The 23105-nt window shown below is 44.5% G+C and overlaps 1 protein-coding gene across 1 annotated transcript in view; it reads left to right on the plus strand.

Moving 5' to 3' along the window:
- The first annotated feature begins 20352 nt into the window (after positions 1 to 20352).
- Positions 20353 to 23105, plus strand: part of SLC6A11 (solute carrier family 6 member 11) — a 133744-nt gene continuing 130991 nt past the window's right edge. Inside the window, exon 1 of the mRNA XM_007075526.3 lies at positions 20353 to 20624. Coding sequence (XP_007075588.2) covers positions 20363 to 20624 — 262 coding nt within the window. The 5' untranslated portion in view covers positions 20353 to 20362. The remainder of the gene's footprint in view (positions 20625 to 23105) is intronic.

Genomic DNA, 23105 nt, shown 5'->3' on the forward strand with positions numbered 1-23105 from the left:
AAATGTAAAATATCTAAGCATGCATCTAACAAAAGATGTGTAAGACCTCTACGTTGAAAATTACAAAACGTGATTGAAAGTAATGAAAGGAGATCTAAATAAATGGAGAGAGATTCCATGTTCATGATAGGAAGACTCATTACTGTCAAGATGTTAATTCTCCTCCATGTGATCTATAGATTCAATACAATCCCAATCAAAACCCCCAATTGGTTTTTTTACTGGAAATTGAGAGCTTATTTTTAAGATGTACAGTATATGGAAATGTAAGGATCTAGGATAGCTAGGGCAATCTTAGATAATCAGACAAAGTTGAAGATTTCAAGCCTTAGGAAAAACTATAATAATTAGGACAGTGTGGTACTGGCACAAGGACAAATAGACCCATAGAACAAAATAGAGGGTCCAGAAAAGATCCACACATATATGTTAAAATAACAGTGTCAACTGAAATTCAGTGGAGAAAAAGATATCTTTTCAATAAATGCTGCCAGAGCAGTTAGATAACCATAAGAGAAAAAATCTTGCCTCCTAGCTCCTGTCATATACAAAAACAAATTCCAGATGGATTACAGATTTCAATGTGAAAAGTAAAGCCATACAACTTTTAGAAGGAAACCTAAGAAAATATCTATATTCCACTAAGCATGCAAAAATTTCTTAATCTGAAAGCAAAAGCATACAACATCAAAGTTATTAAAAACAAAAGCCACAGGTGGGAGAATGCATTTAATATATATGTCTGACAATACTTCTATCAGAATTTTTCTAAATGTTTATTTATTTTTGAGAGAGAGAGAGAGACAGAGATAGAGACAGAGTGTGAGCAGGGGAAGGGCAGAGAGAGAGGGAGACACAGAATCCGAAGTAGGCACCAGGCTCCAGGCTGTCAGCACAGGGCCTGATGAGGGGGTCAAACCCACAAATGGTGAGATCATGACCTGAGCCCAAGTTGGATGTTTAAGCAACTGAGCCACCCAGGAGGCCCAGTGTATGATAATTTAATAGGAACTCCTACAAGTAAATAAAATAGGCAGAAAATCCGGGGCACCTCGATGGCTCAATCAGTTAAGCATCTAACTCATGATCTCACCGTTTCGTTGAGTTTGAGCTTGACCTCAGGCTCTGTGCTGACAGTGTGGGGTCTGCTTGGGATTCTCTGTCTCCCTTTCTCTCTGCCTCTCTCCCATGTGTACTGTCTCTGTCTCTGTCTGTGTCTGTCTGTCTGTCTGTCTCTCTCAAAAAAGGGGGAGCAGAAAATCCAATGGAAAAATGGGCAAACAACCTGAACAGGCATTTCACAAAGGAAGACATCTGAATGGTCAAAAGACATGTGGAAAGTGCTAAATATAATTACTCATCAAAGAAATGAAAAAATGCTAATTAAAAACCCATCATTGCATAGCCATTAGGATGGTTAAAATTATAAAGGTAGAGAATAATAAGTGTTTGCAAGATTGTGGAACAAAAATGACTCTCATACTTTGCTGGTAAAAGGGTTAATTGTGTAACCATTTTGAAAACTCTTTGACAGGATCTACTAAATTGAAGTACACACACCCTAAGATCCAGCATTTCTACTTCTTATAAATATAACCAACAAGAATGTGTGCATAAGTTCATCAAAAGACATATACAAAAATGTTCACAGCAGCACCATTCCTAATAGCCCAAAGTGGAAACAACTAGAATGTCCATCAAATGTGGAATAAATTGCAGTATATTAACACCACAGGAACAAACAAACTATAACCACATGGATGAAGCTCTTCCCATCCCCTCAGTAATGCTGAGTAGAAGAGGCAGCCAGACCCAAGAGTACCTACAGTAGGATTCCATTTCTATAATGTTCATAAGCAGCAAAGATTAATCTATAGTGTTGAAAGTTAGGGCAGTAGCTCTTCTTAGGAGCAATAGTGATTGCGAGGGAGCATGAGGGACTTCTGGTGCTGGCCTTGTTCCATTACTCGATCTGGGTGTTAGTTATGGTGGCTCACCCTGTGAAAATTCACCCAGCTGTATAATTACGGCTTATATGCATTTGTTTTGTACGTCATACTTTAAAAAAAAAAGGTTGATTTACTATGTGGAAAGTGCTGTGATGGAGCCTAACAGGGTGCTGGAAAGAGAATTTGGTTGGAGTCATCAGTCATAGAGGGCTCCTTGGAGGAAGGGGAAAATGACATGGGAAATCAGCAAATGAAATAAATCAGGACTTCCCACCCACTTCCCAGAAAACCACAGGCTGCAGGGTGATGATATTAGCATAACAGACCTGTGTTGGTCATTTAACTGTCTTTAAATTAGCTATCACATCCAGAGGTCCTGACTTTGGTCTTCAGCTTTCTTCTCTCTCCTGCTAGGAAAAAAATAAAAAAAGCTTCTTTGAGGGGCACTTGGGTGGCTCAGTTGGTTGAGTGTCCGACCCTTAATTTCAGCTCAGGTCATGATCTCACAGTTTATGAGTTCGAGCCCCACATCGGGCTCTGTTTGTGCTGATGGCACAGAGCCTGCTTGGGATTCTCTGTCTCCCCTTCTCTGCCTCTACCCTGTGCGCTTGCTCTCTCTCTCTCTTCCAAATAAATAAACTTTAAAAAAAAAAAGCGTCTTTGAAAATAGTCAGTCTACCTTCAATAGAAGCAAATGCTGCATCAGTTTTCTTCTATATTCCTAGTATAGGAAACTATAATTTTAAGCTATTTTAACTTTATCATTGAAATGATAAAAATCTGAAGGAATCCCATCATCGTCTTCAAAGATCCCCAGGGCCCCAGGCACACAGAATGGGAAAGGTAACAAAAGGCCTGGGAAAGGTAGGCTGGAGTGTGTCTGAGTGTGAGGAGGGGTGCAAGAAAACACCCCACTGATTTGGGGAACTCTTTTGCTGTCCACTGTTTTTTGTCTGTTGATTTACCCTTGAAGATCCTGCACTAGAAAAGGCAGCATTTACTTCATTTTGTTTGGTTTTGTCAAACAGCATGGGCTTTGGAACTAGGCAGATGGGCATTCAAACACATTCTGCTCCTTACTAGCTGTGTGACCTGTACTAAATACCTTTCCCTCTGAGAGCCTCAGTTTACCCATCTGTAAGGTCTGGCTTTTAACATCCCCATCACCTGGTACTGTTGTGAGGGAATGCTTGTATGGCTAAGCATTGGGCATAGCACACAGTGACATTCAACAAGCAGTACTTGGGTTCTGGTCACTATGGGTCACACAAGTAGATACCTCCTGTTTTTAGCCCAAGATCATCCTCTCTGCACAAAAGCTCTGCCTCAGTTTACATGCAGCATCTCTCTTTTCCTTCTAAATTGCCAGAGAACACCCACCTCCTTTACTCCTAAGTACAGATTCTTCCTATAACCTGTGAAAAATTACATCTTGAAGACGTAGGAAGAAGTTGGCCTCTGGACCCAGGCTGGTCTGAATTTCATCTGAGTCACTTGTTAGCTGCGTGACCTTGGATGAGTCTCTTAACCTTTCTGGGCTTCCAATTTCTTATTTTCACCATGGGAATAACAGTCACACCCACTTCATGGGATTATGGTGAGGGGTCAATGGGCACTTGATGTGAAGGCTCCTTGGACACTGATTGGCATACTGGAGGTGCTACGTAGATATCTGACCTCTTTTCTTTTTGCTATTTCCATGTATCCTAAGCTAACACATTCACTGGAGACTAAAAAAGTCCTATCATAGCCCAGGCCTTTTTACAATCTTAGTAAGAGATTGGTGTAGCTATTTAAAAAGACAAAATTCAATAATGACCTTAACAATAATAATAATAACAACAGCTAACTTGCATGTAAAAGCAGTTTCAGTTCATGCTCCCATGATGCTTACAGTCCGGGGGGAAGGTGGATATTCATCCACAAACCACAAGCTCTGGGAGTAAGAGGTGCATGTGACAGCTCACTTTCTTCTCAAATGGACCCTATGAGGTAAATACTATTCTTATACTCACTTTTTAGATGAAGAAACTGAGATTCAGAAAGGTTACAATTCTGATTCAGGTTCACCCAACTAGTAAGAGACAGAACTAGGTTTTGAGCCCAGGTCCTTCTTCCCACACTCTAGTTGTGAAACAAATACAAAGGCTGTAGATGAATCTTATCAATCAAACCTCTACAAGATAAAATTCTTGTTAGGCAGACTTTTCAAATAGGAGCCAGCTTCAGTCAGTAAGACTGTTATTCAGGGTGTCTGAGAAGGGGGGAGGGAGGACAGACCCCCCCAAAGAAGCCAGTGCTGTGATGCTTTGTTTTGAAAAGCTGTCAATTAGAGGTGGCTGAGTCTAAGGTGACATGTGTTTTAAGCTCTCTGTTTCACAGATGAGTAAAATGAGGCTCAAAGAAGGGAAGGGACTTGCTCAAGGTCACAAAGAAATCACTATGCAACTAGTTTCTCCACATACTTATACATCAATCCCAGGGAAGACTCTGATTAACTCTTTTGGATCACATGCTCATTCTTGCACCAGCCAATGAGTCCAGAGGCAGACCTAGCAACATGAATGACAGCCCCCACCAAAGCCACCCAAACACTTTTCTTGAGATGCCACAGGACTGGCTCCTTCTCAAGTCTTGGGCTAGAATGCTACCATTTCAGACCAGCTTTCTTCAACCACTCTACCAAAAGGAGACCCCTTCCCTGACCCTGTTACCCTTTTCATTTTTCTCTGTAGAACAAAGAATACAAAAAAGCTCCTTTATGGGGCACGTGGGTGGCTCAGTCAGTTGAGCGTTGGACTTCAGCTCAGGTCATCATCTCACATTCATGATCTCAGATCATGATCATGAGTTTGAGCCCTGCATCAGACTCCTCACTGGCAGAGTCTCTCTCCCTCTAGCTTTCTCTCTCTCTCTCCCTCTCAAAATAAGTTAAAAAAAAAACCTTTGAAACTGAAACAAAAACAAAGTTTTCAAGAAAAAAAAAGCTCCTTGAAAAGAGGGACTTTGTCTAATTTCTTGGCCGCTGTACCCCTGGTATCTAGAAACAGAACTTGACATATATTGATGCTTGATAAATATTTTTAGATAAAACTAAAAAAGAGTTGGGGAAGGAGTTTTCCGAAGGATCTGGAAGAAGACAAAAGGGAAAGCATAGCATGTGGATCTCAAGTGTTATACTTAACCCTACTTTACAAATTCTTACCATTGAACTACTGGTTGTTTTCAGTTTCTAAGGCTGCTCCCTCCCACTAGCTAGATTCTTTAATAAGGACCTTTTTTTTTGTGCTCTCTGAATCCTGCTCTACCCTCTTTCTGAAAAGCAAACAAATAAACAAACACAGAAAACTCCTTCTAATCCCTTGGTTATGCCTCACAAACAACAGTAATAATGAGAAATGACAAAAATGACAGCTTATCATTTATAAAGCATGAATAAGACCCTTATCTAGATACTCTCGGTGTTTCCCCAAATGTGGCAAATATCAATTACAGCATGTGACACGCAGACAAGTGTCACTTTAACAGTTATATCATTAATGGGTTACCTTCTACTGGTGGTAAACAATACTGTCTTTCCACTTAGGATAGCAATACAAAGCCTCCTTTAAATACAAACAAAATGAATCAATAGAAAGGAAAAGCAAATAAAAACCACAATGAGAAAAAAAAAAACCACGCTGAGATACCACTTCACGCCAATTAGAATGGCTATAATAATAATAACAACAGCAAGTGCTGGTGAGAATGTGGAGAAACTGGGACCCTGATACAGTATTGGTGGGAATGACAAATGGTGCTATCTCTTGATAGAATACGCAAGCAGTTCCTCAAAAGGCTAACCATAGACTTGCCGTATGATGCAGGAATTCTACTCTTAAATATAGACCCAAGAGAATTGAAAACATATGTCCATGTAAATCTTGTACATGAATGTTCATGGCATTAGTCATAACAACCAAAAGTTCAAAACAACCCAAATCCCTATCAAACTGATGAATGGACAAATATGGTGTAGTATATCCATGCAGTGGAACATTATTCAGCCAGAAAAATAAAGTACTGATGCATGCTATAGTGTGGATGAATTTTGAAAACATTACTCTAAGTGAAAGTGAAAGAAGCTAACACAAAAGGCCACATATTTTATAATTCCATTTACACAAAATGTCCTTAGTGGGTAAAATCCATAGAGACAGCAGGTAGATTGGAGGCTTCTTAGGCTGGGGAAGGGGTGGGTTATGGAAAAAATGGGTAGTGACTGTTAAAAGGTACAGGGTTTCTTTTTGGGTTGGTGAAAATTGGGGTGTTCAAAAACTATGGTGATGTTTGCACAACTATGTGAATATGACAAAATCATCGAGCTGTATGACTTAAATGGGAAAATTATATTATGTGAATTATAGATCAATAAAGTTGTAAGTATATATAAAGAAAATTTTACATACTACAGACAGCATACAAATATGAAAAAAAGCATCAAGAAAACAGATGTAGTGAATACAAGTTTGGGAAACACTGGATTAGATCAGTAATCCTAATAGCCCTATAAAGTCAATGGTGATTTTTTTCCTGTTGTACAGAAAACTGGACTTCAAGAGGTGAAACTGCTCAACCAAGGACAAAAAGTTTTTGGAAGATTTTGAACACAGACTGCTGACTTTAAAACTAGTACTCTTATCTGTCATGTTCCTGGGCTCCCAGGCTTTGAATTCAGCCCCCACCCCTACTTTTCTGATGATGCCTCTCCCCTCATGTGTCTCTCTGAGACTTGGGTCTGTCCTGCACCAATGAGCATCCATAGACTTTACTTGGGCTGGAAGCCAAGACAGGGATATCAGAGCTAGTTTCTAGCTAACAGGAAAGAACAAGCTCATTGTACAGAAGGGGAGACTGTGCACCAGGTCACAGAGGTAGTCAGAGGCACCTCTGAAACTCCTGGAGAGAGGTCTATGGCCAAGATGACCAGCTGTCCACCAAATATTACCCCTTCTGCATACAAAGTTATTGCTAGAAAATGGCTGCATGGACAGGAACCGCATTTCCCAGATGCAAGAGTATCAGTGGTGGCCTGACTTTAAGACAGTCTCCAATGACCTCTCCTCCTGCTGATCACATCCCTGGGTAGTCTCCTCTCGCACTGAATAGGATTGACCTGTATAACCAATAGGATATCAAAGAAATGATGGTGTATAGTTTCTGAGCCTCGGTCATAAAAGATACTACAGCTTCTACCTTGGCTTTCTTGGATCACTTACTCTGGGGAAAGTGATCTGTCATGTTCTGAGGTCATTCAAGCAGCTCTATGAAGAGATCTACTTGGCAAAGAACTGAGGCCTCTTGCCAATAGCCATGTGGGTGCACCATCTTGGAAGCAGGTCCTTCCATGCCACTCAAGCCTTCTGATGACTGCAGCCACAGCCCATTTCTTGACTGCTGTCTCCTGAGAAGCCCTGACACAACTACTCAGTGGTGTCTCTCCTTATTTCCTGAACCACAGAAACCATAGATAGTAAATGCTCATCATTGTAAGGCACTAAGTTTTAGGGTAATTTCTTATTCAGTAATAGATAACTATTACACCCTGTGACCAGTTCTTGCCAATGAAGTGTGAGCTGAAAAATTACATGCCACTCCAGGCTCATGAGGTTAAGATATGAGCATACCCTCTCTACTTTCTCTTCCTCTTTCCACAGAGGTATTTTTATTTTTTTCCCAAACAGATATTTGCACACCATCTGTTCATAGCAGTACTATTCATGGTAGCTAAGAGGTAGAAGCAACCCAAGTGTCCACTGAAGGATGAATGGATCAACAAAATGTGGTCTATACATACAGTGGAATCTTATTCAGCCTCAAAAAGGAAAAAACCTCTGACATACTACAACAGATGAACCTTACAAATATCATGCTACCTGAAATAAGCCAGTCACAAACAGACAAATATCATACAATTCCACTTATATGAGGTACCCAGAGTAGTAAAGTTAGAGAGACAGAAAATAGATTGGTGGTTGCCAGGGTCTGGGGCAGGGGAAAAGGGGAATTAGTGTTGAATGGATACATAATTTCAGTTTTGGAAGATGGAAAACTTCTGGATGGCGGTGAAGATTGTACAATGATGTGAATGTACATAATGCCAATGAACTGTATAGTTAATTACATCTGAAATAGTAAATTTTATATTATGCATATTTCACAATTTTAAGCTGTTGTCATGTGCTCAAAGGTAGTTACTCCCTCTGCTGCCCACCCAACTAAGCTTCTGTGCTGAGGGTTGGAGCTTTGGGCTGACTCATTCTTTTTCCGGCCGCCATTTGCCAGAGTACTGTTGTGGACAAAAAGAGTAGGATCCTGTATTTGGGACACAGGTTCAGTTGCATAAAACAGGTGCGCAAACAACAGTGGCTTAAACAAGATGGAAATTCAATTCTCCCACATACAGTCTGGACGTGGACAGTGCAGGACTGGCAATGTGACTCTGCTCCATTCAGTCCCTCAGAGATCCAGTCTCCTTTCTTGCACTCTGCCATCCCTAGGGTGTTTCTCCCCATGATTCAAGAGGGTTTGCCACCACATCTATGTCCTAAGACGCAAGGTGAAAAAAGGAGGGAAGAAGGGGCATGCCTCCTCTCTTTAAGACACTGCCATCTGGGGTGTCTGTATGAGGAGAATGTAATTGCTGCCTGATGTAGTGTCTGCCCCTTGCATCCTCCAATATGACATCAACTGCATTCCATCTTTCCATGGCAGCCATGAAGGTGCCTAGCAAAGACCTTGGGAACCCCATGTTGACCATAAAACAGCTACAATGTGTGTAGAACCTACATCCCTACATCCCTGCATGGAAGGCTGCCTGCCAAATACTTGTGTAGGGCTTTGCATTACTGAGAATAAACTTCAAACGTGGGCAAGCACTGAGCTTTGAGAGTTTATCTGTTACAGCAGCCACCACTCTCTTAAGTAACACAGAGCTTTATGACTAGAACATGGGAGGTTGAATAACACATTAAGGCTGAGGCTAGGCTGGACAATGAAAGATGACTTTGGAGGCAGGAGACCCAAATCCAAGCCCTGGCAACTCCACTTACAAGCTGTGTGGGCCATTCAATCTCTTCCAACCTGGTTTGCTCAAATGTAATTTGGAGATGATGCTAATATAAGCTACAAACTATTAGTGGTGTGGGCTGAGTAAGGAAATCTGCAAGAGCACAGTTGAGAAAGATCTGCTTGGGGCAGTGACAGACACCTGTCCCCTCGCCATCCTCCAAAGAGGAAAACAGATGGGCAGTTAGAAATGGGCAGAGCATATTGTAACTCATGGCTTGATGAGAAGCAAATGGCCCACTGGGGGGTGCCTGATCGCTAAGTCATGGCTGAATACCCAGCCTCGGGCAGGAAACTGTCTGGTTTGGATTTGGCAATAGCTTTGATTGGAGACCTCAAATAGCCCCCTGAGAACTTACTTGGTTGGGACTTGGATTGGGTTTGCAGCATGGATCAACTTTTTCTAACATTATATCTCAACTGGACAGCCATGGCCTTGAAAAGCTGAGACACTAAATGCTTTGGCTGCCACTCTAAAAAGTGTGGCCATCACATTGGTCCACACAGCAGAATCAGAAGCATAGATGCTTCAGAGGCTGGGCAGAGAACATAAGAGTGTGAAGAGGCTGGGTGCCACCTAGTAGTGAGTGGCTGGTACTATGATTTGTGTGGCAAGTTGAGTGTGTCTAGAGGTTCATTTTAAGCCCACAGATGAATTAAAGGCTCAGTTCTTAATTTATTGTCTTCTACTGCCCTAGCTTTTCTAGACTAATGCTGTCTGATAGAAATATAAGTCACATAAGCAATTTAATTTTTTTAGTAGCCATGTTTAAAAAGTATAAGAAAAAAGGATGAAATTAATTTTGAGTATATTTTATTTAACCCAATAAATGATTCTGATCACTATCCAATGTTTGTGGGATTCCCCCACCCCCACCCCACTGCCAGCAAGCAATTCTCAGTTGGGTTCTCGTTTCTCAGTTCTGACACTATCTACCAGAGATTGCGTCAGAAATCAGATTCCCCGGGTTAAGGGCTCAGTCCCACAAGACTGCGCACCCCTCGACTTCTGGCATAATCACAAGTCCAGGCTGTCACTTGTGCTTTTGGCTGACAAGCTATAAATCAAAGTTTCCCATGATGCCCTCCTTGGGTTGAATCGCTTCGCAATACTGGCTCACAGATCTCAGAAAAACAGCTTACTTACTATACTACCAATTTATTATAAAAGGATATAACTCAGGAACAGCCAGATGGAATAGATGCCTGGGGTAAGGCATGAGGAAGGGGTGTGGAATTTCCATGCTCTGTCCTAGTGCACCAATCTCCCCAGATTTCCATGTGTTCACTACTCCAGAAGTGATATGAACCCTGTCCTTCTGGGTTTTTACTGAGGTTTCATTACATAGAAACAACTGATTAAATCATTGGCCACTGGTGACTGACTCAACCTCCATCTCTCCTTCCCTTCCTGGAGGCCAGGGGACAGGACTGAAAGTTGCAATCCTCTATTCATGGTTGGTTCCACTAGTAACCAGCCTCTATAAATCACCTCATTACCATAAACCCAGCCGTGGTGGAAAGGAAATTATTATAAATAACAACATACTCATTTCAACTTAATGGCCCTCAAGTGATTTCAGGAACTGAGAATGAGAGATCAAATATTGGGACAAAAGATGGTTCCGTTGATCTTTTCCACTTAGGAAATTCTAAGCATTTGGGGATCTGTGAACTAGGAATCATGGAAGACCAAATATGTATAAAAATGTATTTTGGTTATCTTAATGACTAAATATATATTTCTTATAAATCACAACATTGTACCCAGTATAAACCAAGACATTATAATTTCAACATGTAGTCAATATTGAAAATATTAACTATTTTACATTCTTCTTTTTTTATACTAAGTCTTTGAAATACAGAATGTGTTTTAACACATTGCAGTTAAGACCAGCCATATTTAATCATTTGGTAACTACATGCGGCTGGTGGCTGCTCTGTTAGGCAAGGCAGTTCTAGGTAGGTGGCATCCCCCAAGCCCACCAGGCATCTCCATAATTCCATGCCTTTGTTTCCACGGTGCCTCTGCCTGACATAGCTTCCTCTCCTTTCCCCACCTGCACTCCCAGTCATATCTTAAGGGATTAATGCAAATTTTACCTCCTCCCTGAAGTTTATGCAACCCTGAAGGAGGAGAGGTGTCCTTTCCTCTGTGATTCCTTAAGATCTTGCATGGATCTCTATACTAGTGCCTGCCATACTGGATTATTGTTTGTTATCTCACTGAAAGGCCAAGACCATTTCTGAGTCATCACCAGCACTTAGTACATTGCTTGGCACAAAGAAGACCTCCAATCACAGCTGTTGGTTTTAAGAATAATTGTGGGGCTCTATCTGCGATGAGGATGTTAGGGCACCAGGAAAATTTCTTTAAAAGCTGCCCATGTTAAATTTTTTTATAGTGAGTTGCAATAAAGCAAGCGGCAGAAACAATGCTTGGGGTGTCATTGTTACCAGAGAAACTCTGAACCAGAGAGCTATGACTTGGGGTTGCATGTATCTTTAATAGTCATTCACTTATTAGTCTATGATTCTCTCTAGGAGATAGTTGAACCACTTTGCTGTATAGTTACAAGGCACGGTATAGCTGGGGCCAGTGGAGAGCACAGCATTTTACCAGTTGGGTAACTTGAGGTCAGTGTTGACATCTGTCATAAGAGGACCAGGGCCACCATATCGCACAATTCCAAAGTAACGATGTAAATGGGGTCCCCAGAGTTGAGCACTCAGAGTCTGTGTGGCCAGATGCAGTGGTCCTAGGAGCTGTAGCTGTAGGCAAATGTAAATATCTGTGACATGCTACTGGCTTTAGACATCTGAGCCAGGATTTCCAGGAGATCATTAGATATAAACACAAGGAAAATCAGAACACAAGGAACGATGTGTGTTCACACACACAGATGCTGCCCAATCCCAGAAGGACAACAGCTAAGAGTCCAAGTGTAAAATCAGTGTATGGAACTTGGAAAGCATTCTCTTATAGCAACAGGGCCCAGATGGGGGATTTGTTTCCCAGGTTGGCATCCAGGATAGAATAATTAAGTTTTAAACAAATGTTCTTGGGCTTAGATGAGGAAAAGATATACACTTCCTCCTTTGTTCTCTCATTTTTCCACTGAGATCAAACAGGGAAAGATAGTTCACGTGGGTAAAACCAGCGGCCAGGAGAGTACTACAGTCGGGCCTGGTAGGTCACAGAGGATACGTCCAAGAACTGAATTCTGACTTGACCATGTGATTCTGGACAAGTTGCTCAACATCTCTAAGCTTCAGCTTCATGCTGTGCAGAATGAAGCACTTACCATCCCTACCCCACACTAGTTTTGTGCAGTGTAACAGACGGGGTGCACGAGGGCCCTCGCATAGCCTGTGAAAGTGTTATCAGTCAGCTTTTCCTGTGTAACAACCTCAGAATCTCAGTGCATTTATTCTGCACTCCTCTTGACTGTGGATGGGCTGGGGCAGCTCTGCTTTAGGCTGTGGATCTGAGGTCTGGCTGGAGTTTCTCTGCTCCACTGTCCCCTTTTGGGGATCAGGCTAAAAGGGCAGCAGCTACAAGAGATACATTTTTTTTTTCATGGTAATGTCAGCAGGTAAGAGGGAAAGTGCAATTACACAAGTACATTTCAAACCTCTGCTTGGCCAACATGAACCACATAGTCAAGAGATGGGGAAGCACGCTCTGCCCACCATGGGGCCACAGCAAGAGTGAGGACATAGAACACAATTACAGGCAAGTGAACACTTAGGACCAGTCGTCAATTTACTGTAGTGTACAGATACAATTATTGTCTCCTTGAGTTTGGTCATCCAAACATTTCAGTGGAAAGTCAGGTAGGTCTTAACAGTATTTCCTTCTTTCAAAAGAAGGCTGTCCTAGGGGCACCCAGGTGGCTCAGTCGGTTAAGCTTCCAACTTCGACTCAGGCTATGATCTCACAGTTCGTGGGTGTGAGCTCCATGTCGGGCTCTGTGCTGGCAGCTCAAAGCCTGGAGTCTCCTTCGGATTCTGTGCCTCTCTGTCTGCTCCCCCCCACCCTGCCCCGCTTGTGCTCTGTCTCTCAAAAAAATAAAATAAAATAAAACATGTAAAAACATTAAAAAAAAAGAAGTCCATTTTAGGGATTGTGGCAGAAGATAAGCAGATGAGTGAAGGCTCAGGCAGGGAGGTGGCTAAGAGGCAAGGGGAGGGAGGTGTTCCCAGGCAGGGTCACCCGTCCATCTTAATTCTGGCCCTAAGAGTAAAGGTCTTGCCCTGAACCAGCAGTGAAAGCATTAAAATAAGAATGTTACCACAGCAACCTGGTGAGGGCAGTTCCTCAGTCTGGTGGTATAAAGGCTGCAAAATGATGCTTCACCCTGGAAGGTACGGTGATCAAGCAGTCCTAAGAATTTAGAGGGTGAAGAAATAATTTTAGAATTCATGAAGAAGATGAGCATTACAATGGGCTTAAGAGAATGAGTTGTGCCTGATAAGCAAAGGGGAGAAGGGGAAGGACACGAACAAAAGTGTATAAAGCCCACTGACACTCCATGGCTAAATGTAACAGACATTGATTATTACAGTTCCTAAGTCAGGAGGTGGGAGGTGGGCTGGGCTGGGTTTGCTCATACCTCTGTAGTCCCTGAGGTCTCTACTTTAGTCTGGGCTTGCCTTGAGGCACTTAGGCCAGGGCAACTCTGCTCCATATCCTGTTTTCCTCCTCACCTGTGGACTGACCCAGAACATCCTTCACAGGGTAATGGCAGAAGCCAAACAGAAACATTTACGGTCACTCAAGGCTTAGAACTGGCACCTCATCACTTCTTCCTCATTCTAGTGATCAGAGCAAGTCAGATGACTGAACTCCAGTGCTGGGAGGGTCCTGCAGAGTTACATGGCAAATGGCATGGATACAGGGAAGGGTGAGAAATTGGTATTGTTAATGCAATCCTGTTATAGTGGTGGTAGTGAGGCAACGTTTTTGCAGAAAACTGTGTTCTCAGAGACTCTTGTGATTGGGACAGCCTGTCCATAAGTTCTGTGTGCCAATCTAGCTTTCATGGCAGCGTCTCTAATGTGAGGAGTTTACTACCTTCTAGGACAGATTCTTTAGACTGGATGATTTGTAGGAAGTTCTTTCTGGTGCCTAATGCCTTTTTAGCTTCCTTCCTTTGAGAGGAACCATGGGGTGTTTAGGTCCTGCAGCTGTTCACACAATTGAGGACAGTGCACTGGTTCAGTGGTTGTGGCTTATCACTCCCTGAGCAAGACAGAGTGGGTGTATCTACACAAACTGGAGCAGGGCCATCCCCTCCAAGGTGGAGTGCCAGAGTTCTACTAACCAGGCAGACCTATCTTCCTTTTCTTCATCCTCCATATGCAGCCCCAGGTCAAGTTCTGTGGGTTTTACCACCCAACCCCCCCACCAATATCGCTCAACTCTATCTTCCTCTCTTCCTCTCCACTGCCACCTCCCTCGTGTAAGCTGCTGCATCATCTCTTGCCTGGACTATTACAGTAGTCTCTTCATAGCACTCACCCTACTCCATAAACCACTTTTCACAGTAATCTCTTTACAATGCAAATATGCTAATGTCACTCACTGCTCAAAAAAGTTTCCCCTTCAGGCACATCTTGATCCACACTGTCTGCTACAGCCTCAGCCTCAGTGATCGTCTTTCAGGACCCCCAACCCCTCCTCATTCACTTCATTGCTTCTGTCCCTTCAGGCTTCAGCTCATCTGTCACTTGCTCAGGGAGTCCTCCCTGATCTCCTTGACAAGGTCAGTCTCTCAGTGACAAGCTCTTAGAGACCCGCAAGGCTCCCTTTTATGGTGTAAACCAGAATTTCCAACTTCTATTAATTTCTGCGATTCCTGAACTAGGATCTGCCTCCTCCACTATTCCACAATGGTGGGCTGGTGCACTTGCTAAGTGGGCGCGGGGCTGATTTGTAGCCTTTGTAGTTTCCTGTGGTGTAAGTACAACCACTATAGCAGACTTCCAGCTCCCAATTTCAGCTCCCAAAATCCCTGAAAACTTAATAATTGGCTTTCATGAGCTAGTATGAGCTGGCTTCAGCATACTGCCAGGGCAGGCTTTCTATCTAGTTTTGCACCCTCACGACCTCAAGTATCTGAAGTATCTGAAGATAATTGAAGAACATAAGTATTTGGAGAATGAATGAATGAGCCATGCTGAAGTTTAAATAAGCCTTCAGGATGGCAATTTCTGGAAGATGAAAAACTTTGAATTCTTGCCCCCAAAAAGGAATAAGGAAGTCATGGCAATTCTATTCTTTGAAGACCATATATTTATTGAACAGGAATGTCTAATTCAGGCACAATCTAAGTGCTTTACAAATACCAACCCATTTAATCTTCATATCAACTAAAGGCAAATACTACTAGTACTCTCATTTTGCAGATAAGGAAACTGAAGCTCAGAATAATGTGCCGAGTAGGGAGACCTGGGCTTTGAACCCAGGAAGTGTGACTGTAGAGCCCCTGTTCCTAACCACTATGCTGTACTGCATCAGGACCAGCTCTGGGGATGATCCATGGCCCATATTCCCATCTTGCTCCAATCTCAGTACATCCATCCCAGGGGCCTGGGTGTATGCCCTTCAGGTCACTGCCACTCAAGAAATAACAAAATGGAAAAGGCCCAGAGATGAGGCTCCAAAATGATAGGGAAGATGTGGGTTCTTCCGTATAAGGAAAGAGGAAAACGAATAAGTCTTTTCCAGAGCTCTGATGTAAGCATGGGGATAGACTTTAAACATTTATTTACTAAATTCTAGGAGGAAAATACTGATTTGGTCAACTTTCATATGGAAACATTAAAACCTGAGAGGTGAGGGGTGCCTGGATGGCTTAGCTAAGTGTCTGACTTTGGTTCAGGTCATGATCTCACTGTTCGTGGGTTCAAGCCCCGCGTCGGGCTCTGGGCTGACAGCTCAGAGTGTGGAGCCTGCTTCCGATTCTGTGTCTCCCTCTCTCTGTCCCTCCCCCGCTCACACTGTCTCTTAAAAAAAAACGTATAAATGTTAAAAAATTTTTTTACAAAAACCCTGAGAGGTTAAGTTTGGGACATTAGTGTAATGTAAAATATTCTTCTCTCCATGTAGTCTCAATTTACCTCTAAGACCACCCTGGGAGATGAGGATAATCAAGATCATTTTGATAAACCAAGGACACCAAAGCTCAGAGGTAAGAGGTCTTACCCAAGGCCACATGAGCATCCATCAGCAAAACTGAGCCCAGGTCTGTGCCAGAGGCTGGCCACCCCCCACCCTCTCATGCTGTTCAGTGGTTGCTCCCCAGGCAGGTCTCAGAAAATCATAGCTTCTCAGAGGAAGTCAATTCCTGGAGCTAATTATGCTAAGGAACATTATAAAGTGAAATGCAATTAGATTCAAAGGAGGTTTATAGAGATTTTGGGGTGACAGCCTAATGTTGCAATAAGGGTTGGACTGTGTCTCAAAATTTTGCTATAGTTGTTCATTTAACAGGGGGACTCTGAGGCACTCTGTGCTTACTGTATACAAGGACTGTCAAGGTCAAACATGAATTCCTTCCTTTATTGCCCATTCTATGTGCAGTACTGTGCATGATGCCCTCACCCTCCTATCCTCCCCACAAATGCAATTACAGTAAAACCTTGGCTTGTGAGCATAATTCGTTCCAGAAACACACTTGTAATCAAAGTGAATTTCCTCCTAAGAAATAATGGAAACTCAGATGATTCATTCCACAACCCAAAAATATTCATACAAAAATGATTACAATACTGTAATATAATACAAAATAATAACTAAAATACAAAATATAAAGAAAAATAAGCAAATTAACCTGTACTTACCTTTGAAAACCTTTGTGGCTGGTGTGAGGGAGACAAGAGAGAGGAGGGTTATTGTGCAGGACAACTTTCAGTATCACTAACTGAATCATTGCTATCTATTGGCTCAATGGAATCTTTTCCTTTTCATGCAACTTTAACAGGGAACCAATCCAATGACACTTGCTTTTGTCTCCTTTTGAGGATTTTGTGAAAATGCAACATTGCATTGTTTCTAAACAGATTCATTGCTCTCACTGCTACAGCCTTATTTGGGTGGTGCTTTTTCACTGTTTTTCACTGTTTCCCACATTTTACACTTCTCCCTAATCTCATTTGAAGTGAGGGATTCCTCCCCCTTTTTCCCCTCCTCCTCTGTGGGTAAGATGCATATATAGACTTCTTACAAAATCTTGTAGTTTTGGCCACTCCCATACCTTGTTTGTACTTCTCGATGATTTCTTTCTTAACTTCCACTGTAATCATCTCCTTATGCTTACTGCCTTTCTTTTCAACCTTTTTCTGCATGGGGGCCATTGTATGCACTTACACAGATGTTGACTACCATGCAGTATTAATAATCTCTTGTTATTTACTGTATTTAATGTAACTGTCAATAAAGCAGCAGAGGAAAGGGTCTATATCTGCAGGTAGTCTGGGAGAATGAAGCAAAGCATTCCTAAGCTTACTCTTGTATGGAAAAGTAAGGACTGTCCATAAGTGCTTGGAAGTGACAAAAAATACACGACTGCCAGTTGTGGGCACCTTCCAACATTCTGAAAAATCATTGATTTCTGCCAAAGGCTGTGGCCTGAGACTGAGCATCTGAGCATGGGAGACGACCACCCACAATCCCGCAGGGAGAGAGGGAGAGAGAGAGAGAGAGAGGGAGAGAGAGAGAGAGAGAGAGAGAGGGAGAAAGAGAGAGAGAGAGAGAGAGAGAAGAATCATTGTTCAGTTGTGATCATGTGATGTTTGGCAAGCTAACGCTCATTTATTAGGATGTTAGAAACATTTGCTCACCTTGTGGAATACTCGCAAAACAGGTTACTCACAAGCCAAGGTTTTACTGTACTCATATAGAGTCTTAGTGTGGGATAGAAAAGGCATCAATTTAGAAGGAAAGGCTGGGACAGACTGTGGGGTAATTTTGAATGCCAAGATAAGCAATTTGATTTCATCCTGTAGGAAAAGGAAAGCCAATGCGGATTTTTCAGCAAGGGAATGACATCGCCATCATCGTCACAATAAAAATAACAGCTACTGTTCACAGAGACCTATTGCTTTCAATGCTTTCACCCTGCAAACCCTCACACCCATCCCATGAGGTCAGAACTAGTATCAACCCCACTTAGCAGAGGAGACAGCCTGAGGACAGCGATAACACAGTTCATAAGGGGTACAGCCTGGATGTGACCCCACATCTACCTGAATTCAGTTTACTCTCACCCCAAACACTGCAAGATCTTTGCTTTAGAACATACCCTGCACAGTGCATGGGGACAGAGGTGTGGGAACCATCAGTATTTCACTGGGCGGCTAAAGCCATGAGAGAGATGAGATTTAAGAGGACAGAAGCAGGGAGAGAAACAGCAGCTGAGGCAGGCAGTGTTAAGAAAAGCATGCAAGTGTGAATTTTACGACAGCAAGAGGGGGAAATGGTGCAGAAAGTTACCTGGAGATCAGGCAGGATGGGGACGGACTAAGGACTGTAAGATCTGCCAAAAGAAGAGGGACTTCACAGACAGCACTTTCAGAGGAATGGTGGGAGTGGGCGCCAGATTGCTATGGGCTGAGCAATGAGTGGGAGGTGAAGACAGGGCCAGCAGCATGTAAACTTACTCTTTCAAGAAACATGGTAGTGAGGGGGAGGGGAGGAAGGAGGCCTGAAATGGGAAGATGGAGGCAGGAAGGGTTTTCTAGGGGGTTGGAGGTGGGGAGAGACTGGAGCTGTTGTAAGCCAGAATGAAAGGAGAAGCTGAGGGCTACCAGATGGGGAGGTTCTTCCTGAGAGAGCCCCAGAAGGAGCTCCAAGGGATGGATGGAGAGCACAGTGGGTGGCATTAGTAACAGCTCATGTGGTTGGGCTTCTCCAGGGCTGTGAAATGACAGAGGTGGATCTATCTCTGTGGCTCCTTGCCCACTAATTTTCTTTCCCCTTTCTTCTTCCTCCCTTTCTCCCTCTTTTGCCCTAAGTATTTACTGAACACCTACTATGTGCTAGGTCTTGTGCTAAGCTCTGCGGCTATTATAATGAATGATACATTCTTAAACTTGAGTGGTGAGATGGATAGTAAACAAGAAGATGCACACATATGTACATTGTGTAACTACACATTGTATGATAATGCTAAAAAATGCTAATGTTCATTGAGCACTTCCAACGTACTAAGTACTTTATAAGCATTTTCTCATTAAGTACACACACACATACACAAACACACACACACCCTAAGAAAGGCATTGTTGGTATTAACTTTTGCAGATCAGGAAATTCAGGCACAGAGGTCAGATGACTTCACACAGCTCAGACAGGTGGAGTGTGAGATTCAACTTGTGTTTGCCTGTCATCAGACAGATGCCCTTAACTGCCACACTGTCCTGCCTCCTTGTGTTTAGAACAGTGAGCACGAGGATGAACAAGACATGAAGGTGTACCCATCCTATGGGAGCTCACAAACCTTGAGAAGTGGGAAGAAATTGAGTTCATTTACTCCCTGTTACCTTCAGGTGTGGTCTCCGGACCAGCAGCATCCACAGCACTTGGGTGCTTGTTAGAAACGCAGAAGCTCCAGCCCAGCTCGACCCCCTGGATCAGGATCTGCAGGGACCCGCAGGTGCTTGGTGTGCACCTTAAAGTTGGAGATGCCTGGTCTAGAGCCCACTTCTCTTATTAGAGATGGGCAACCGAGGCCCAAGCTGTTGGAGATTACAGTGAGTGGTGGAATTTGGGGGTTTGGCGTCAGCAGCCCAACCTAGGCCTGAATGGGCGCTTCCACTCTTGTGCTGAGGCCAGTAGGAAGGAGAACAGGAAGGGCGCGCAAGGTGCTCGGCGCGCGCAAGGTGCTCGGCGCGCGCAAGGTGCTCGGCGCGCGCAAGGTGCTCGGCGCGCGCAAGGTGCTCGGCGCGCGCAAGGTGCTCGGCGCGCGCAAGGTGCTCGGCGCGCGCAAGGTGCTCGGCGCGCGCAAGGTGCTCGGCGCGCGCAAGGTGCTCGGCGCGCGCAAGGTGCTCGGCGCGCGCAAGGTGCTCGGCGCGCGCAAGGTGCTCGCGGGCTCCCGGGCCCTGCCGGGCTGAGGCGGCGTGGGCGCCCTGAGGGCCGGGCCGCCGCGCCGCGTCCCGGTCCCCGCGCTGGCCCGGCCCGGCCCCTCAGCTCCACCCCCTGCCTCCCCCCTCCCGCCCGCTCGCGCCTCCTGAAAAGCCAGCCCGCCCGGGGCGGCGGCGCAGAGCCGGGCCCGGCGCACGAGGCAGCCAGCGCGGCCATGACGGCGGAGAAGGCGCTGCCTCTGGGCAATGGGAAGGCTGCCGAGGAGGCGCGGGAGTCTGAGGCGCTGGGAGGCGGCGGCGGCGGCTGCAGCGGGGGCGCGGCGCCCGCGCGCGACCCGCGCGACAAGCGCGACAAGGCGGTCCACGAGCGCGGCCACTGGAACAACAAGGTGGAGTTCGTGCTGAGCGTGGCTGGGGAGATCATCGGGCTGGGGAACGTGTGGCGCTTCCCTTACCTGTGCTACAAGAACGGAGGAGGTGAGGCGGCGCGCGCGGCGTGAGCGGGAATGAGGAGGGGAAAGCGGCCCGGTGGGGGCGGGGAGCAAGGGGGTGAGCGAGTGACCCCTCCCGCGCCTGCGTGTAGCGGGACCCTCGTGGGGAGTGCCTGCCTTGGGCCACCTGGCGCGTGAGCTCTCCCGGGGCTAGGCTCGCCTGTCCCAGGGCGCATGTGCACGTTTCTTCGCACCTGAATGTGCCGCCTGCCAGCACGCGAGGACGTGGTCGCCAGGTGTGTTCTGAGCCAGCGTCGGGTGGAGGCCCATGCTGGGAGCCCTTCCTTGCTTTTGAGACGTGCCTTAGCGTCTGGGGCAGGAGACAGCCCCTTGGAGCCTCAGCTTCCCCAACTGGAAACCAGTGTGAAGGAAAAGGACTCTGATCAGGATCCGTGTAGGCTGGGGTTCTGAGCACTTAGTGAAATGCCAGACTCAGCTTTCCCTCCATCATCTCATTTCATCCTTAAAGTCATCTCTGCAGGCAGTGGCAAACCCATTTTGCAGATGAGGATGCAAAGGGTCAGAGAAGTAACCCCATAAAGAGATAAAGATGGGATTCTGGCACCAAGGCCTTGTTTTAAACTGGGATTGGACTGACAACAGGGAGGACTTTTGGGCGAGGTGTTGATGTTTGATTGCCCGCCCCGTCTTTCATTTGCCCTTAAGGCCTTTACTAGGTCCTCTTTTCGGGCCTATCTGGCGGAAACACTTGCACCAAGCGGTTTCTTTCACTGGTGTCAGAGACACGGACAAAGAGCAACGACACTGATTTAATGTTTAGGAGATGCTTCGAGACTGTGGAGTGGGGGACAGGGAGAGGAAGGTGATGAGAGAGTTGTTCCTAGTGACTTGTCCGAGTCAGTTTGGTGGAGATTCTGCAGTGAATCCTCAAATCTTTCAGCTGAAGGACTTTAGGAGCCTCCACCTATCCTATCAGCAGGACAGATGGTAGGGTGTGTGGCAAGGGACCTTGTGAAACCTTCGTGGGTGGCACAGTTTCTCCCAGGAAAAGCTTGTGTCCATGTATTCCTCTCTCTTTGCTGTGCCCCTGCCCCTCTAGCAGATTCCCAAGACCCCAGTGGAGGTGGCTCAGAAGTTGGCTGGCAGGGACCACACTGTTAGGCCGCTCGGAGTAGGACTTCCTGTTCGAGCAGCTGCAGGGAGAGCGAGAAGGGTACTGCTTGGCCCAGGCCCTTTCTTTGGAGACATTCATCCTGAAAGCCCAGGCTGCTCCAAGCCTGCTCTGCACTGGTAATGAAGTGGCCGCCGGTGTTGGTGGCTTGGCACTGGGGACAGAGGGAGTGGACTTGGAGACCTGGAACGTGCCCTGTGGCCTCAGCTGAGTTCTGCCTTTTTGCAGATTCAGCCTTTATTAGCTGCCATGTCTTCTTAGAAACCCGTGGAAACCCTGTTTAGGGTAGTCCCAGGCAAAAATCGTTTTAGCATCTTTTTTTTTTTTTTTAATACAGGAAATTGTTATACCAAAACAATGCATTCCTAAAAGGAGGAGACAGAGTAAATTGGGTTAATTACAAATTCTGCACAGATTAAAACAAAAAAAAGTTGCAGTGAGTAAAATTTAAAAATTAGGTTTTTTTTTTTTTTTTTAACTCGCCAAGAGTCCCCATTGGGCACACAAATATCCTGATTTAATTGAGGTGGTTATCTTGAGTACTAACTTTGCGAATACATGGGCTAGAAGTCTTTCAGAAAGTGCTGTTAGGTTCTAGAGGGTTCACAGCATATTAGCGAACCTGTTGTAGCTTCTTCTAATCACTTACATTTATATTCAGCAAACAGAGCGTCTTGTTCCTTTCACACACTTTTTGCCTTCTGATATAGCTGGAGTATCTGATTATCCACTGCTTGCCTTTTAAAAAAAAAAATCTATACAATTCTATTCATAGATCCCAGCAATAGTTTAAAGGATTTCTTTCCCAATGTGAAACTAAGAAAACGAAAACAGCAACAACAACGACAACAAAACAGTATCTTGCCCCCAAAAGCTTTTCAAAGAGGCTTTCAAAATTTGATGGATGTGGTCCTACTATCAGGTTTGATCAAAATTGTTGCTATTAGTTCTAAGGCTGAAGAGACTTCATTTAGCAAAAAGCAATTTCAGTTAAAGCCTTCATTTGTTAGATCAGATCGTGAGGAATAGCATGTGTTTCCAAGCTTTGTTACTAAACAGGTGAGAGGGAATGAGGGATTTGGAAAATCCTTTTCTGGTTATAGTAGCTCATGCTCACCTGAGTTATTTCATTTGTTTCAAAGAAAGGCCCAGGCAGTGGGTATTGTGTACCAGGATAGGAGCACTAAAGCTTATGGCGGTCTTTCTCAGATTGATTCAGTCAGCCTTCTGGGGAGATAGATACTTGTTGCAAACCCCTTATAAGTCAACTCCATAGCTGGGTCTCATGTACTGGGGCGCCATATTGCTAATAGCACATCTCCTTGAGAATGCTTT

The sequence above is a fragment of the Panthera tigris genome, chromosome A2 (assembly GCF_018350195.1).
Source record: "Panthera tigris isolate Pti1 chromosome A2, P.tigris_Pti1_mat1.1, whole genome shotgun sequence".
Taxonomy (NCBI): domain Eukaryota; kingdom Metazoa; phylum Chordata; class Mammalia; order Carnivora; family Felidae; genus Panthera; species Panthera tigris.